General features: G+C 33.0%; 3 protein-coding genes across 3 annotated transcripts; 2 read left to right on the top strand and 1 right to left on the bottom strand.

Annotated features, from left to right (window-relative positions):
- Positions 1-83: 83 nt before the first annotated feature.
- On the top strand, positions 84-3681 carry LOC124539735 (upstream activation factor subunit spp27). The gene is made up of 5 exons (XM_047117078.1): positions 84-230; positions 1686-1864; positions 2175-2294; positions 2547-2654; positions 3092-3681. The coding sequence occupies exons 1-5, from the start codon at positions 188-190 to the stop codon at positions 3353-3355; spliced, it is 714 nt and encodes a 237-aa protein (XP_046973034.1). The 5' UTR covers positions 84-187; the 3' UTR covers positions 3356-3681.
- An 83-nt stretch (positions 3682-3764) lies between these two features.
- Positions 3765-5526, top strand: LOC124539734. The gene is made up of 2 exons (XM_047117077.1): positions 3765-4218; positions 4368-5526. The coding sequence occupies exons 1-2, from the start codon at positions 4091-4093 to the stop codon at positions 5524-5526; spliced, it is 1287 nt and encodes a 428-aa protein (XP_046973033.1). The 5' UTR covers positions 3765-4090.
- Positions 5509-7875, bottom strand: LOC124539733. The gene is made up of 3 exons (XM_047117076.1): positions 7433-7875; positions 7044-7302; positions 5509-6829 (listed from the first exon to the last, which is right to left on the bottom strand). The coding sequence occupies exons 1-3, from the start codon at positions 7622-7624 to the stop codon at positions 5571-5573; spliced, it is 1710 nt and encodes a 569-aa protein (XP_046973032.1). The 5' UTR covers positions 7625-7875; the 3' UTR covers positions 5509-5570.
- Between the last annotated feature and the right edge of the window lie 7671 nt (positions 7876-15546).

Raw genomic sequence — 15546 nt, forward strand, 5'->3', positions numbered from 1 at the left:
CAACTTTGAACGCATATTATATGAATTTGTTCCTTAGATTCTATTGGCTCAAGAAAATATACCGACAACATCCGAATCATTGTTCGGCTATTTTCGTTGGGACGCCGTGTAGCATCTAGCGCGTAGGTATATTATTGTGTGGCTGTGCCTCCTTGTGTTGCTGGCGGAATCTACTTGTTCCAAGAAAATGGCAGATGTTAGTAAAGAAGATCTTGAAAAGGAAATCGCGAGTAAGTTAATTATTACACTCATAACATTTTTTTCGACATTTTATTTGTCCAATTGATTTTTAGACGCAAAATAAATGTAATATCTCTATGAAGCATATCTGCCCGGGTTTCACGTAATGGCTTCCTATAAATGTTCAAAGGAACTTTGATTTTTTGTATCCTTTAATTGAAATATCTCTGATAGTAGGGCATCCATACGAAAATGTTTCAAGTGAAAGTTGTTTCAGTACATAGTGCGGATCTTCTGGTATACAAGCCATTATTTTAAACCTCCTATTTAGGTCTGCCCACTGGTGGTTTATTTTTATGCAACGCGTAACTTCCAACATCGATGCTCCACGTATGGAACGCTAAAATGGCTGGCTTTTATAAATGGATTTTAATCAATTTAGACGCGCATCTATTATCAGAACAGTTATTATTCGAAGCATTTTGCTTATAATTCCTTAGTAACAAACATTTTTGATATTTTCCGAATGTTTTATCAATTTATTATACGACGCCATGTTGCGCGGCCTCGTTCAGAAACTCCATACAAAAATACGAACATAGGACGCAGAACTAATCCGTCCTAACTTAATTGCAAATAAAATGACTTTATTATTAATTTATTGACCTAAATTAATATTTATTTCGTAAGTTTATCAATAATATATGTCGATTGTAGTTATACTTGCGCATTTTTCATCCTGATGCTTTGTTATCGATTAAATAGCAAATGGCGGGAAAGGCAGTCCACATATCGAAAAGATATTTATAATATTTCTTTTCTTTAACCTTTCTCAATGATGTATTACAATTTGTTATAAAATAATAAATATTAATGATAATTACTGAAATTATATCTAACTATAGAATGTCTTATATATGTTATTTATAATTAAAAATAAAACAAAATATGATTTCGCAGATTGTAATAATTCTTAATAAGAAAAATATTATTTTACTTTACATATGAACATGATTATTGTAAAAGTGTCTTGTATATTGGATAACATTACATTTAAAGCAACTTTTGTTATTTCTATCTGACTATAATTAAATTTATAAGAACATAAGTATAATGCACTTGGTTGTCATGTCATATTGTTTTAATGTTATTTTCATTTATTATAAAAACTAATTAGTGATTGTTAATGGAAGTGATGTTGCAATCTCTTGTTTCTGTTGTTGCATTTACATCTTATTATCAATAAAAAAAATAACAATATTAATATGAAAGTATTTCTTCTACGCTGTCTTTAAAAATAAGCATTCAGATCTAGAATTGCTAATGCCACATAAAGTATCAAAATAAATTTAAATATAAACAATATTCTAGTTGTTGAGTAGTCAAGCACTAATAATCAAATACTTTCACTCATAGCTACAAAATTTTTCAAACAAATAATTTTAATATAATGTATAATTAAATTATTCTTAGTAAATCAAAAAATTCGATTTCGTTGCCCACAGAGATCCTTAAGAACGCGAACCTAGCAAAGACCTCAACTAAGAAGGTTATCCAGAAATTGGAGAAGGTATTCGATACTGATCTCAGCGAGAAGAAGAAGGTGATTGATCAACTCGTCATGGACTATGTAAACAGTAAGGGTTCTGACGAAGAAGAGGAAGACGAGGATGAAGAAGAAGAGGTGAATATTGCTACTGTTAAAATTTAAAAATTGAGCTGAGTTTAGTCTCATATTATGTTTACATGTATACAGGTAGATTATATTTACCAATTATCTAATCTAGTTCTATAAATATATCTTACTGCTATAAAATGCTTATATCTTAAATATGACAGCAATTATAAAAAAATGCATCCACAATGTAAGGGGTACATGAAATATTAGCATATGAAATATCTGCAAACTGTTGTGAGAAGTCTCTGATGGAAACTAGCATAAAACTTTTGGTTATTTTTGCTATAATTAGATTTCTTTGTTTATTAAATTATAGGAGGAAGAGAAAAAGCCAGCAAAGCGTGCTGCACCAGCAGCTAAGGCATCTTCAAAGAAAGCTAGAAAGGAAAGTTCCGAGGAGGAAGAAGAAGATGGCACAAATGACAGTGAATCTGAGGTATATACATTATCATTGTCAATATTTTGTACTTGGAATTTATTTCTGTATATGTTGTGTTCATTATGAATATTATAAACATTGATCATATCGAATATTGAAATAAAGGCAAACAGTGCAATTTTTATTAACATAAGATTTAACAACATTAAATGCTTAAATATATATATACAAATATGAACTAAAACTAGTTACTGTATAAATCTTGACCGCGTGGAATGGTGGAAATAAATAGAGATGTGTAAATTATAGGAGGAGAAAAAGAAGCCAGCACCGAAGAAGGGCAAGAAGAAGAAGGGATCAGAAGACTCTGATAGCGATTGGGGTAAGAAGAAGGAGAAAGCTGCCAAACCTAAAAAGGTAAATATTGTTATTTTTACAAAAACAATAAAAAGAAATAAGTTTTAATATTAACTTAACACTAATTAAGGAAGGCTCCTGTGCTAGAATTTTAAGATAATATGACCTATATGAATAAATCAATTGCCTCAAGACTAGTAAACTCACATCTACATTATTACATATATTATTGAACGTGCTCAATCTCTGTTCATTTAAAACAAATGAAATGATAAAATAAATGAAGTCTGGAATAAAAACATCTGAGTCAGTTTTACTCACTTATCTGTTATTCTATTGACATACAAAATTACTATAAAATATCTTAGTGTAAGATTTACTGTATACTACTTGCCTTGTTTGAGATAAAATGACTATCACTGTCCTGTTATCTTATCTTCCTAAATAAGAACTAATAGAAGTATATTTTGCTAATGAATACGAAATACTTTTTATAGGCTGGCAGTCGCGGTAAGGGAGGCGGCTACACGCGCGCCTACAAGCTCTCCCCCGCACTGGCCGAACTCATGGGCCAAGACGAGATGCCGAGACACGAAGTCGTCAAAAGGGTCTGGACTATCATCAAAGAGAAGAATCTCTACGACCCCAACAACAAACAGTTCGCCATCTGCGATGACGCCCTGTACAAAGTTATCGGAACGAAGAGATTTCGCACTTTCGGTATGATGAAATACCTAAAGACGCATTTCCTTGACGAATAAACTTAGTATTTACCGTAAGTTATACTTGTGACGCAGTTTTGTAAAACCCTTCATGTCACTTACGACGTTTGAGATATGATAAAAGTTGTTTAGTCTTGTAAAACCTACTTGGACCTACGAAAACTTGGAATGTCTTTAAATTAAGCTGACTGCTAGTAAAATATACAAATAGAATGTAATGCAATGGAATGAAAAAGAGTAATGATAAAAAGTATGGACGCTTGTAGCGTTTTGCAAAACCGCGCCAAAACTATCATTATATAATATAGACATACTTGAGTATGTATTTTTTTATATTGTTTGAACGATTGCACTATTATCAATATTATCTGAATAGTTTTTGCCGATAAATGTTTAATGCAAATTTAGACGTAAGTATTCTTAATGACAACAATAGGCATGATGACAGTAACTAAGAATCACTGAAATTATAATTTTAAATAATAATATAGGATAGAGAGACTCTAAGTAAGTAACTTATTTTTAAATTACATGTGTGATTCTATTTATTTTAATAAAAATAAAAATACAAAACATAAGAATCCGCCATATTAGGTCAAACACCAATCAGAATCGCGTGACGTCACGCTTTCGTAAAATTGTTTTGACAATTGTATATCGTTCGAAATTACCTTGTGTTTACTCGTTTTGATATTAACGTCACCGATTATTTGATATTGCGTTGTTAAATATTATTATCACAGTTTAAAAAAGACCAGCAAAGGAACGTTAGCAATGGAACAAGGATTTATCAAGGCAAATAGCTCTAATTTGCCGAGAATCGACTTGTTGATGCTGGGTGGATATTTTGCATCAAACAACGACTTCTGCTCCGCTGAATTCCGAAATGTTAAAACTTCTATGTAAGTATTATGTGTAATAATAAGCATTAAAACACAGTATAGTAGTCAAACTTCCCTAAAGTACATACTTATATTATTTCTATTGTGTGTAATCATGTTTAAGGTTATGTTATGAAAATACCACTTAAATATATTTTTATTTATTTTAGATCCTCTCGACCATCGTATGGTGATGACGCTGTCAGCTATGTTCATCTTAAACGTAGTGGGAACATGTGCACAGTGAGGGGCAAAATTTGTCCAGAACATAAGGTACATGCAAGGTTATATGCTGTCACAGTAATAGTAGATGAAGAAGAGGAAGCTGTTATTTCCGTACAATGTAACGATTGTGTCGCTTCTAAAGGAGGCTGCAAACATGCTATTGCATTCCTTATGTGGATCCATCGGAGGAGTGAACAGCCATCCTGCACAGCTGTAGAGTGTTACTGGATTAAATCCAAACTGTCCAGGGTTGGAACTAGCCTGAAGTACATGACAGCAAAGGACTTGTCAAATGGTGCACCTAGCTTGCTATCAAATAGTAAAGTTCTTGATAAGTTTTTGGATATTGGCCGAAAAAGAAATATTGATAACTGCGAGTTATTAAAATATCAACCTAGTTATATTTATAACAATATTAAAAGTTTATCCATGCACCAGCTTATGCTTAAATATAAGGAACAATCCTATGACACATTTTTAAAAAAGATTGTGCTGTCTAATCAAACTATTGCTCAAATAGAGGAAGAGACCAGAGAACAGCACCAAAACAGCCTTTGGTTTGAATTGCGCTATGGTCGAATCACAGCATCAAAAGCATTTGAATTTAGTCGGTGTAAAAAGAATGATGGAAGTCTAATAGCGTTAATAATGGGAGGGACTATACCTGACACACCAGCCATGAAACATGGTAGATTATTAGAGGGTGAAGTGCGAAAAACTGTCAGCATTAAACTTGGCAAAAAGATTAGAAAATGTGGACTCATGCTGTCAAAAGAGTACCCAATGATAGCAGGATCACCAGATGGGATCTGTGAGGATGCTGTCATTGAGATCAAGTGCCCCACAAGCGTAAAATCATATAAAAATTATCTAAATAATGGCAAACCAACTGACAAATGTAATGCACAGATACAGATGCAAATGCATTTGACAGGGCTACAAAAGGGTTACTTTTGTGTAGCTGATAGCAACTTCAGTGTGAATAAAAATGTGGAAATTGTAAGTGTGAAGTTTGATGCCACATATATGTCTGATTTTCTTAAACATTTAGCGGGTCTGTGGAAAGAAAAAATATATCCAATATTGTACGAAAGTACATTGTAATCTTTATTATAAATATAAAATGCACAAATAATAATTTTGTAGTTTTATTTAAGTAGAGAGTCTTGCAAATTTATAAAAGCACATGCAATTACAATAATATCATCAAGTACTTTTACAAAATTTGTGTTAAGACATGCATGGGGCTTTAACATATTAAATTCTCTTAAACGTCTAATTAACCTCTCAACATGAATCCTTAAACTAGCTATCTGCTTTGTTTCCTTCACTTCACTTTTAGATAGCTTGGCTCCAGTGACAACACTTGGGGGCCGTACAAGTTGTACTCTCTTCTTACGCAAGTATTGTTCTACATGCTTGAACCCTCTGTCAGCCATCACACACATACCAGGTTCTAAACAGTTGATAAAATCACAAGTCTCAACCAAACGTGTGTCTGTTACTCTTCCTCCATAGCCTGGTGAAACATAGTTTACTAAACCATTTGGTGTACATGACACTAAATATTTAATGGTATTAGCCTTTTTGTATTCTGACCATGATAGTGCTTGATTAACACTTTTTGAAGGCTTTTGTACTTCAATTTCAAAACAGTCAATTATGCAACTTGTGTGATGAAATTTATGTCTGAAAGCCATGGGCAAAGTACGTTTTATCAAATCTTTGTTTAATTTGACAATAAAGGGTTGCATTACACTGGCTATCACTGGTATACATTTAAAAAATATTTTGCTTGCATATGTAGTAGTCATGGCAAAATCATCAGCAAGCTCTCTAAATGGATTATTTAATCGTATTTTTTTTAAACAAAGCAGTAAATGGTTATGAGGGATTCTTGTTTGTTCTTCAATTAATTCTAATAAATAGCAACAGCTTTTTGGAAGACCTAAGTAAGACCTTGGGTTTTTCATTATCTTAAGTAATGTATATTTGAGAATGTTTAATCTTTCTTCTTTCTTTGTCTCCTCAGTTAATTCACTGCAGTCTGATGTTGATTTTATTATAAGAGATTGTATTGATGGTGATGTTTCTCGCTGACTCACAGATGGTACATATGAAATATCACTGTCAGACTGATCTTCTATACTAATTTTATTCTTGATAACATGTTTGACACCACTGCTTGATATCACTGGTTTACTATAGCTTTCAATTTTAAATGGAGATGTAGCGATTGAGCAGGAATAGGGTTTTAAGGGTGATGTTAACTGGCTTACTAGCTTAATTTTGGTCTGGACAGCTTTGCTTCTAAATTTATGTGTTATATGTACTTGTACAGATTTATCCACTGATTTTGGATAGGTAGTAGTAGGCCCTTCATGATGTTCTTCACTTGTGTGTAAAACTAAAATATAAAAAAAAATACTTAAAAAAATATATAAATCAGTGCCTAATGTATGTATGTATAGTTATACAAAAATTTTGTAACAAACTTGGTTATGATAGAATTGTTATATGTTCTTTGTTATTGATAAATGTAATAGGCAAATTCAATCACTATACACTTTAACCCGTTAAAACGGAAACTTATTCGCTGACATTATAGTGTTGATGAGTACCTGAACTTTCTGATGAAATTATTGTAGGTTCTAATTGTTTTGTAGGTGTACTTTTCTCTGCAAAATCTTTTTCACTTTCTTCAATTAGTATCCTTCTTTGTTTCTTAAGAACATAGGGTCGCTCTATGGTATTGGAAGTTCGTTTTCTTCTGTCCAATTGGCATTCAAATCTTGTGGGCATACACCCGGACTTCATGCGCATTTGCGAAACTGAACCCATTACAAGATACTGAATATAATTTTCCATATCGTTTGGTAACTGAAACAAGAATAAAAGTTTAGTAATAGAGGAATGGAAACGTGATCGCCAATATTATTGACTATTAGAGAAAATTCTAATGATCTCTAGTTTAGTTAATTATTATACAGTAAATAAGAGATATACTTACGTCGAAATGGTCTTCGCAGAAATAAAGTACAGAAGTTGAAGATATAGCTGTTGGGTCTCGTCTTGCAAGGTTTAGCCACATATTTCTAACTTTTTTCTTCAAAGGAACATTAATAAATAACTTGTTCGGAGTTTTTATAGATGTATTGTTACATTGAGGAACCGCACACCATCGATACACGTTAGAATTCATAATTTTCGTATCAAATAATTAAATTACGGATCTAAATAAACATTTAACATGCGAACTGACAAATGTTTACGAAAGCGTGACGTCATAAACAGACGCCATTTGTATTCTAGTGTTTTTGTACAAAATTTAAAATTTATTTTTAAATGATCATTTTTTCCTAATAAAATTTACTTTTTTGCAGAATTAAGATTTATTTTGTATAAAGTAATAACGTAAAAACACGGTAGTGTAGTTTTTCAAAATTTGTCGTCATGCCTATTGAATTATATTTCTATAGATCTCTGATATATCATGATGAATGATGATTTATAATTTTAAATTCATAATATACTTTATTGTGATATTTTAAGGGACGAAAGTGGCAGCGCCTTTGGCACCAATTGATCAGAGTGCGAAAGAGTCCTACTAATAACTTTTGCAATGTGTATTATACATTATATACATTTATATATTACTCAAGTTTTATACATACCTTTTGAACATATAATATTGGCTTTCTTGTATTTAACTAACAAATACAATAAGTCAATTTTATCATGTATGAAATCATTTATGTATGTGAAACTTTTCCAAGTTAACTCAACGAGTTTAACTTTATTTCCTTATACAAGATCTATACAATTACAACTTATCTGAGTTTTGAGTCGCCATTTAAAACCTGAGTAATATATAAATAGTCAAAGTTTGTACATTTACATATGTACAATTTATATTTTTTTAGATTTAATCTAAATTACATATTCGTGCATTTTATAATGCATTTCTCGTAATAAATTAAAATTATCCTAATTATAATTTGACATAAGGATTATAAAGTTAAATAAACAGTTTTTAAATCATCTACTCGGATGATATAAGATTTAATTAAGGTTGCTTATAAATGAGTGGTTGTGTTTTGTTAGGTGTTTGTGAAATTTAGCAGTGATGTATGAGTATGGATGTATGTTTTGTAGACTCTATACTTATATAAAGTGTCTCAAAAGAAACTATGCAATTGTTTAGCTGACTGAAAACATCGATTCCAGCGATTGAAGGGAGTGGACAAAGCGCTGTCTGTGCTAGAATGTACCAAAAACGGTTCTTCAACCATATAAACAATCTTACCAACTTCCAAAATATAACTATCTTTTGAGACACCTTTCAATTTAACACTTTTTTCTTTACACTTACTTCACAAAAACTATTAAATACATTTCTGCGATTAACTAGATAAGGAACACACAGTTATGGAAGCGTTTCGCGGCCATTAAAAAAAAAGCGGGAAAATTTTATCTGTAATAATTAATTGAATATTTTTGAATAATGTATCATTTTAAATACATTGAACACATTCCAAGTTAAATATAAATTAGGCATTTGTTGAATCAAAGAAAAAGGTGTTAATTATGAAATAAATAATGTATGGAAGGTTTACCTAACATGAACATAAGGATTTGTGGAAATCTAGTTCGCTAGATTGGTAGGTTGTATGCATATATCCCAGAGGGATTTCTAGGAAATAAAAGACTTGCAATTAACTTTTGTTTTATTTATTGTATCCCCCATTTAGCATTTGTTTAAAGAAATTTGATTCTTTAAGTTAATTAAAGCCAAGTTCTCTTAGGGTTTTATCATTTATGTTTCACCGACTTACCTTGATACGCCATTTAGATACGTTTATCCTTAATATAATAATAACTGTTGTAGTCTGTCAATGATATTCTAATAAACAGATATGTTATATCCATACTAAACAACAGAAAAAAGTGCCGCGCCGGGAGTTATGATATGACGACCAGAGAAAGTCTTTTTAAAAAGATTTATTTATTTATTTATTTATTATACAAACATAACTTTAATTATTGGAAACTGGATTAAGACTGAATTAATTATAATATTGTGTTATTAAGTAAATTTCTAAAATATGTAACCCATTGTCTTCTTAACTGCGGTGTCAGCGGAATGTGTGGGAGTCGGCGCTGGAATGCGTGTATTACGCCGTGGTAACTCCTCCCTCCTTAAGATGGAAGCTGGTCCTGCAGCTTTCAGGAGCGTCCTCGCGACTTGTGTCCTTGTGTCTTGATTGTTTCTTATGTTTATTCCAAAACTTCCAAAAAATTAGGGTCCCAATTAATATGTATAGGATTAACGTGGGCCAACTAGGAATTGTCATTAAGTTAACCCAGTGAAAATCATCTTCTGCTTCTTGAATATCTTCGACTGTGTTCATGAGTTCATGGATGCTGTCTAACGAGATGTCTTCTAGGTGCAGTTCATAACGGACCTCTTCTTGATGTTTGAAATTTTGATCTGGTAACGGAATTACTTCATTCATCGTGATGGTGTTGCTGTGTGTTCTTATTGTTCTATTCATGATATTTATTTGGCAATCTTCTGAGATAGTTACTAGAAAAATGTTTGATGTTTTTCTGTAATTTGTTTTGTGTCCACACTGAGTTCTTATTACTTCTGGTTCTGGCATAATTCCTAACCAGGTATTTTCGTTGATCTTCTGGAGTTTTCCTTTATTAAGATTCATGCGAGCAAGGGTGCAGTTTCCTTTTTGTTTCTTTATTAAGGCGATGGTGCAATCTTCAGATTTTTCCGTTGTTCTTAAGTCTAGCGAGTTGCAGAGCAAAGTGTCTTCGGAGATTCTCTTGCAGGGTTCTCCTGAGTATGCGTACTCTTCGCTTCCAAGGACAAGGAATTTGGACTTAGGTATTATGGTAAGGTTTTCTTTATTTGGGATAGAATATATGTGTATATGATCATAGATATTAAAGTCAATGGACGGGATTACTAATATAAATGTTAAAGAGTGTCTTGTACTATACGCTTTCACGCTTATAGACTTTTCTATTTTATGGATGTTTTCCATATTTATTTCAGCAACTGGTTTTAAAAAAGAAAATTTCTCTAAGTTTCTAATTTCTATAACTAAATTACGAGGATTAATAATACTAGGGTGCATTATACCTAACTGCGAAAATGACATAGCATCTTCTAATATCATTAACTTATCTAATAAAAGCTGTAAACTAAAACTTATTTGTACATAAATCTCTAAAAAGTGTAATTGGTTTGTAATAGTATTTGAGTTAACTGTAATGTTATGTAATAGAGATGCTAATCTGTTTTGATTTTCGTTTATTTTATTTAATTGATTAGAAAATTCATTAATTGTATTTTCTGCCAAAGATAATGTTCGCTTTTGAGATGTTTGAATATATGAAACTGAACTGCGAATTTTATTAATTTCATTTTCAAAACGGATTGCATCTTCGTTATCTAAATTGCCTGTAATTAATTTAACAACTGAGCCTAAGCCATTAATGATACCACGTTTAACTCTATTTCTAGGTGCTATAAACATTAACTTTTTATCAATTAAATCTAAATTATGTTCTATTTGATCTCTATATGTTTTATGCAGATTTTCTGATGCCTTATTATTTTCAGCTGCTTTTGTACTTGCATATAAGGACATTAGTTTAATAGAAATTAAACGTAAATCAGTTATATTATATGTACAAGCAAGGTTAAATGAATCAACCTGTTTAAGGACACGTCCTTGTTTAAGTAAAAGGATTCAATTATTATTATCTACGGGTTGAAATATTACGTCTGATTTTGACTGGAACACGAGGGATCCGAAGATGAGGGTCCTGGAACAAGATGAGGTCGTCGTAGAAGTTTGAAGTGAACTCTGATTGACTTAGAGTTAGGGTGACTACCTATTATCTCTGCTATATTATTAGGATGAAGGTGAATTATCTTATACGGACCTTTAAACACCGGCTTCGTTTTGTCGTTTCTCGCGGTTTTGGCTACCTGTTTAAAAACTGTTTCACCTACCTTAAACGTTATATCTTCTGCTGTCTGGTTACGCTTCGCTATTACCTGTTCTTTGTTTTTAGACACGTGTGCTGCCACGCATTCTTGTACGGCTTCAGCGTTCCTTCTATGCTTAAGAATATAATCTTGGTAAAATTGTTTAGTGTAATGAAGCTCTAAAGGGTTTCTAGATGCAGTATGTCCAAAAAGTAGCTCGTGAGGGGTATATTCTGTTGCCGAATGAATAGTGTTATTATATGCAATAATAGCAAATTTCATGATAATTTGTATAGGGTCATCCTTATTCGTCATCCTCTGTATCCTAATAATTTCTCCTATAGTTGAGTGAAATCGTTCTATGGGTGAATTTGAATTGGGGTTATAAGGGGTTGTAAAATGAATGTTAATGTCGTGTAGGGCACACATCTCCTTTATAACTTCGTTATCAAACTTACTGTCAGAGTCAGTTGTAATTTTCAAAGGGGTTCCTAATATTGAAAAAACATCAAATAAAGCTTCAGCTATGTGTACGCTACTAGTTGCATTTAAAGGGACTGCTTGAGCATATTTTGAAAAGTTATCAATAATTGTGAGGAATGTTGCACCTCCTGTAGAATATAAATCCATGAATAAATGTTCCATGGGTTTACTGGGGGTTTCAGTTAGGGCTAATCGGGGTCTCAGGAGATTTCGTTCATATTTAGCTTGTAAACATGTAGTACACTTATTTACAAACGCTTGAATAGTTAATAGCATATTGGGCCAATGATAATTTCTATGGATTTGCTTGTAAGTTTCCTGAATGCCACGATGGATTGTCTTTCCTTCGTGATATTTTTTAATTATTTCCTGTTGTTCTGTCTTATTTTCGACTAAGGTAACGCGTGTTGTACATTTAAAAAGCTTTGGACCTCTATCATTAAATATCGTTGTGTAGACTCTAGAGAATACTGGATATAGTTCGTCGTTATAGAAGTAGCAGTGGAATACGCGATCGGCAATAGTGTGCTGTTTTAAAAACTGTATTATTTCTTCCTCCGTGTTATTGACTGGGATAAATACGTCTTTGATAACCGTGCGCGAATTTGTTGATCTGTTTTCAACTCTATAATGCGAACCAGGAGTTGACCTTATATGAAATTGCTTAAGTTGTCTATCTATAGCGTCTTCTAAAATTGGTATCCCCTTATTCTCATTGTCGGGTTGTGTGTGGTTGGTCGAAATTAAATTGTCGGGGTCAAGAATGTCAGATTCTTTTCCTATACTGGGTGGTTGTATGTCAGGTCTAAGTGTTGCGTCGTTGTCATTATTAGAATTGTCGTCTATTGTAGGGGGTTCTTGTACTGTAACCGTCTCTTCTTCCTGTCTTACATTTTCGAATATCCTATTGATTATTTCGTCGTCGTCATTATCGTCTAAATTGACTGCTAGGGAATCTATACTTTTATGAAAGATTTTTACGCGGGAGAGAGCGTCTGCGTTTGTATTCTGTTGTCCTTTTTTATACACAACTTTGTAGTCATACTCGGCAAGTTTCAGTTTCCATCTAGTCAGTTTAGAGTTTGTGTCTTTTAGTGACATTAACCAAGTCAGGGGCCTGTGATCCGTGTAAATGATAAATTTACGACCATAAAGATATGGCCTGAAATATTTAACTGCCCAAACTATGGCTAATAACTCTTTTTCTATGGTAGAGTAACGAGTTTCTGTATCTGAAAGGGTTCTCGAAGCGTAAGCTACAGGTTTATCCGCGCCTACGGGGCCTTGAGATAATACCGCACCAAGGGCTATATCTGATGCGTCTGTTGTCAGTATAAAAGTCTCGTCAAAATTTGGATATTGTAAAATGGGTGCATTAGTCAAAATCTGTTTGCATTTCTTAAAGGATTCTAAAAATTCTGGGGAATGTATTACTTTTCTATTTTTCTTAAGGCATAAGGTCATGGGTTTAGTCAATTTGGCAAAGTCTTTAATAAATTTTCTGTAGTAACCAACAAGTCCTAAAAAGCTTTTAATATCTTTATGGGTCTTTGGCATTGGGAAATTCAAAACAGCTTTGATCTTGTCCTGATTCGGTACAAGTCCTCGCTCTGTCAGTTCATGTCCTAAAAATTTAACGTGTTTTTTCAAAAATTCGGATTTGTCAAGTTGTATTTTCAAATTATGGGTTTTAAATCTCTCAAAAACTTGTTTTAGTTTGTCGATATGTTCTTGTAAGGAAGTCGATATTATTATAACGTCGTCTAGGTACGTAAAAACGTTGTCAATACCTCTAAGAATATGATCCATTAGTCTCTGAAAAGTGCTAGGTGCATTTTTCAAACCAAATGGCATCCTAAGAAATTCATAGTGTCCTCTCTCTGTAGTGAAAGCCGTTTTCTCTATATCATCAGGGTGCATCTCCACTTGATGATAACCACTAGCAAGATCTAACGTGGTAAAGTACTGAGCTCGTCCTAGTCTGTCTAGAATGTCATTTATGTTAGGAAGAGGGTATTTGTCTTCTATGAGTCGGTCGTTAAGTCGTCGATAGTCTATGACTAGTCTCCACTTAACCTTTCCCGATGCGTCTGATTTTTTAGGGACGATATGAACAGGGCAAGACCATGGAGATATACTCTCACGGATGATACCTTGTTTTAATAAGTTATCTACTTGTTTTTGTATTTCTATTCTTTGTTGAGGGGGTTGTCTGTAACTTCTAACAAATATTGGGGTCTGGTCTGTCAGTCTTAGTTTGTGCTTAACAGCGTGTGTAAAAGAAAGTGGGATTTTTTCAGAATAAAATATGTCTCTAAAACGATAGCAAATCTTATTAATTTCACGACGCTCTTCGTCATTCATGTGGTCTGTTCGTATTTTACGTAAATTTTCACACAATTCCTTATCTATATCTGGGTTTACTTTAATTGAATTTAATTTACATTTATCTATGTCTGAGTTATTACGAAAACTTTCTAATGGAATATTTGCTGAGTTAGAAATTATTTTCTTCACAGTATTAAAATTAATTATTGATGTTTTAAATTTTCCTTTATTAACTTGAACTATTGCTGCAGGTGATTTTAAGCCATTAGACCAAATAAATTCGTCCTGGATGTATTGACCGTCAGTATAATTCGTTTTTACGGTTATAACTTTCTCACATCTGGGTTCTACAGAGATTTTTTTTGTGGGGTAGTCAAAGTAAATAGGTATCTCGGCAGTAGAAGTATGTAAAAGCTTGTTTTTTATGTCTATGTTACAGCCTAAAGTCTTTAATAGATCTAAACCTATAAGTCCTTTGTACTTCGGGTCAAAGTCAAAAATTAAAAATTTATGTATAATATCGCTATTAAATATTGGTGGAAGGGGTAAATAAACTACTTCTTCATGACGTGTAGTAGCATGTGCCGTTTTTACTTCAAAAGGTTCATATTCTACAAAATTTTGAAAAATCGTTTTCCGAATAACTGTAGGGGATATCATAGAACGTGATGCTCCCGTATCTATGAGGAACTTACCTTGAAATTCCTGTAGTTCTATATATGGAAGGTGATCTTTATCGTGGTTATTAAGTTTTACTAACTCGAGCCTTCTTGGTCTGGACTTGAGGAAAAATCCTGCTGGGTATAGGTCTCCTCATTATGAGACTGATATTCGTGCTGGTTGGGGTCGCAACTATCAAAATATTCATACTGACCTTGCTGATAACCGTGGTCCATTCCATCATCGACTGGTTGTTCATACGATGAGGGTTCATTCGTGTAGAATAGTTCCTCAGCTGCAAACTGTGGCTTCGGTGGCTTAGATATCGATCTCATGGTCACATCCGAAACCTTTTGGGGATTAAATTGCTGTTGGGATACGTTATTTCTAAAGTTACCGAAAGAAGGTTTATAATTACCTGCTACTGGGCGGTTCTTCCATGGTAGCATGGATTGTACCCATTGCTGCCGCTGTTCCGGGGTCAAATTATTTTTTTGAGGGACAAAAGTATTAACTGGTTGATTAAATCTAGGGGCTGGATTATGAAATTTAAAAGGTGCGGGGGTCGGGAATTGATTAAAGCTTTTAATTGGTTCCTTAACCTTTGCTTGCGGTATATTAAAACTATTACTATTTGTCCG

Source organism: Vanessa cardui, chromosome 23, assembly GCF_905220365.1.
Source record: "Vanessa cardui chromosome 23, ilVanCard2.1, whole genome shotgun sequence".
In the NCBI taxonomy this organism is placed as follows: Eukaryota; Metazoa; Arthropoda; class Insecta; order Lepidoptera; family Nymphalidae; genus Vanessa; species Vanessa cardui.

Bases quoted from the DNA above. Each gene is read 5' to 3' on its own strand.
- LOC124539735 (XM_047117078.1), top strand. From the start codon at position 188: ATGGCAGATGTTAGTAAAGAAGATCTTGAAAAGGAAATCGCGA. The intron at 231-1,685 runs GTAAGTTAATTA...CGTTGCCCACAG, and splicing joins TCTTGAAAAGGAAATCGCGA to AGATCCTTAAGAACGCGAAC. The intron at 2,655-3,091 runs GTAAATATTGTT...TACTTTTTATAG, and splicing joins AAGCTGCCAAACCTAAAAAG to GCTGGCAGTCGCGGTAAGGG.
- LOC124539734 (XM_047117077.1), top strand. From the start codon at position 4,091: ATGGAACAAGGATTTATCAAGGCAAATAGCTCTAATTTGCCGAGAATC. The intron at 4,219-4,367 runs GTAAGTATTATG...TATTTATTTTAG, and splicing joins CGAAATGTTAAAACTTCTAT to ATCCTCTCGACCATCGTATG.
- LOC124539733 (XM_047117076.1), bottom strand. From the start codon at position 7,624: ATGAATTCTAACGTGTATCGATGGTGTGCGGTTCCTCAATGTAACAAT. The intron at 7,303-7,432 runs GTAAGTATATCT...TTCTTGTTTCAG, and splicing joins TCTGCGAAGACCATTTCGAC to TTACCAAACGATATGGAAAA. The intron at 6,830-7,043 runs GTACTCATCAAC...TTTATATTTTAG, and splicing joins AATTTCATCAGAAAGTTCAG to TTTTACACACAAGTGAAGAA.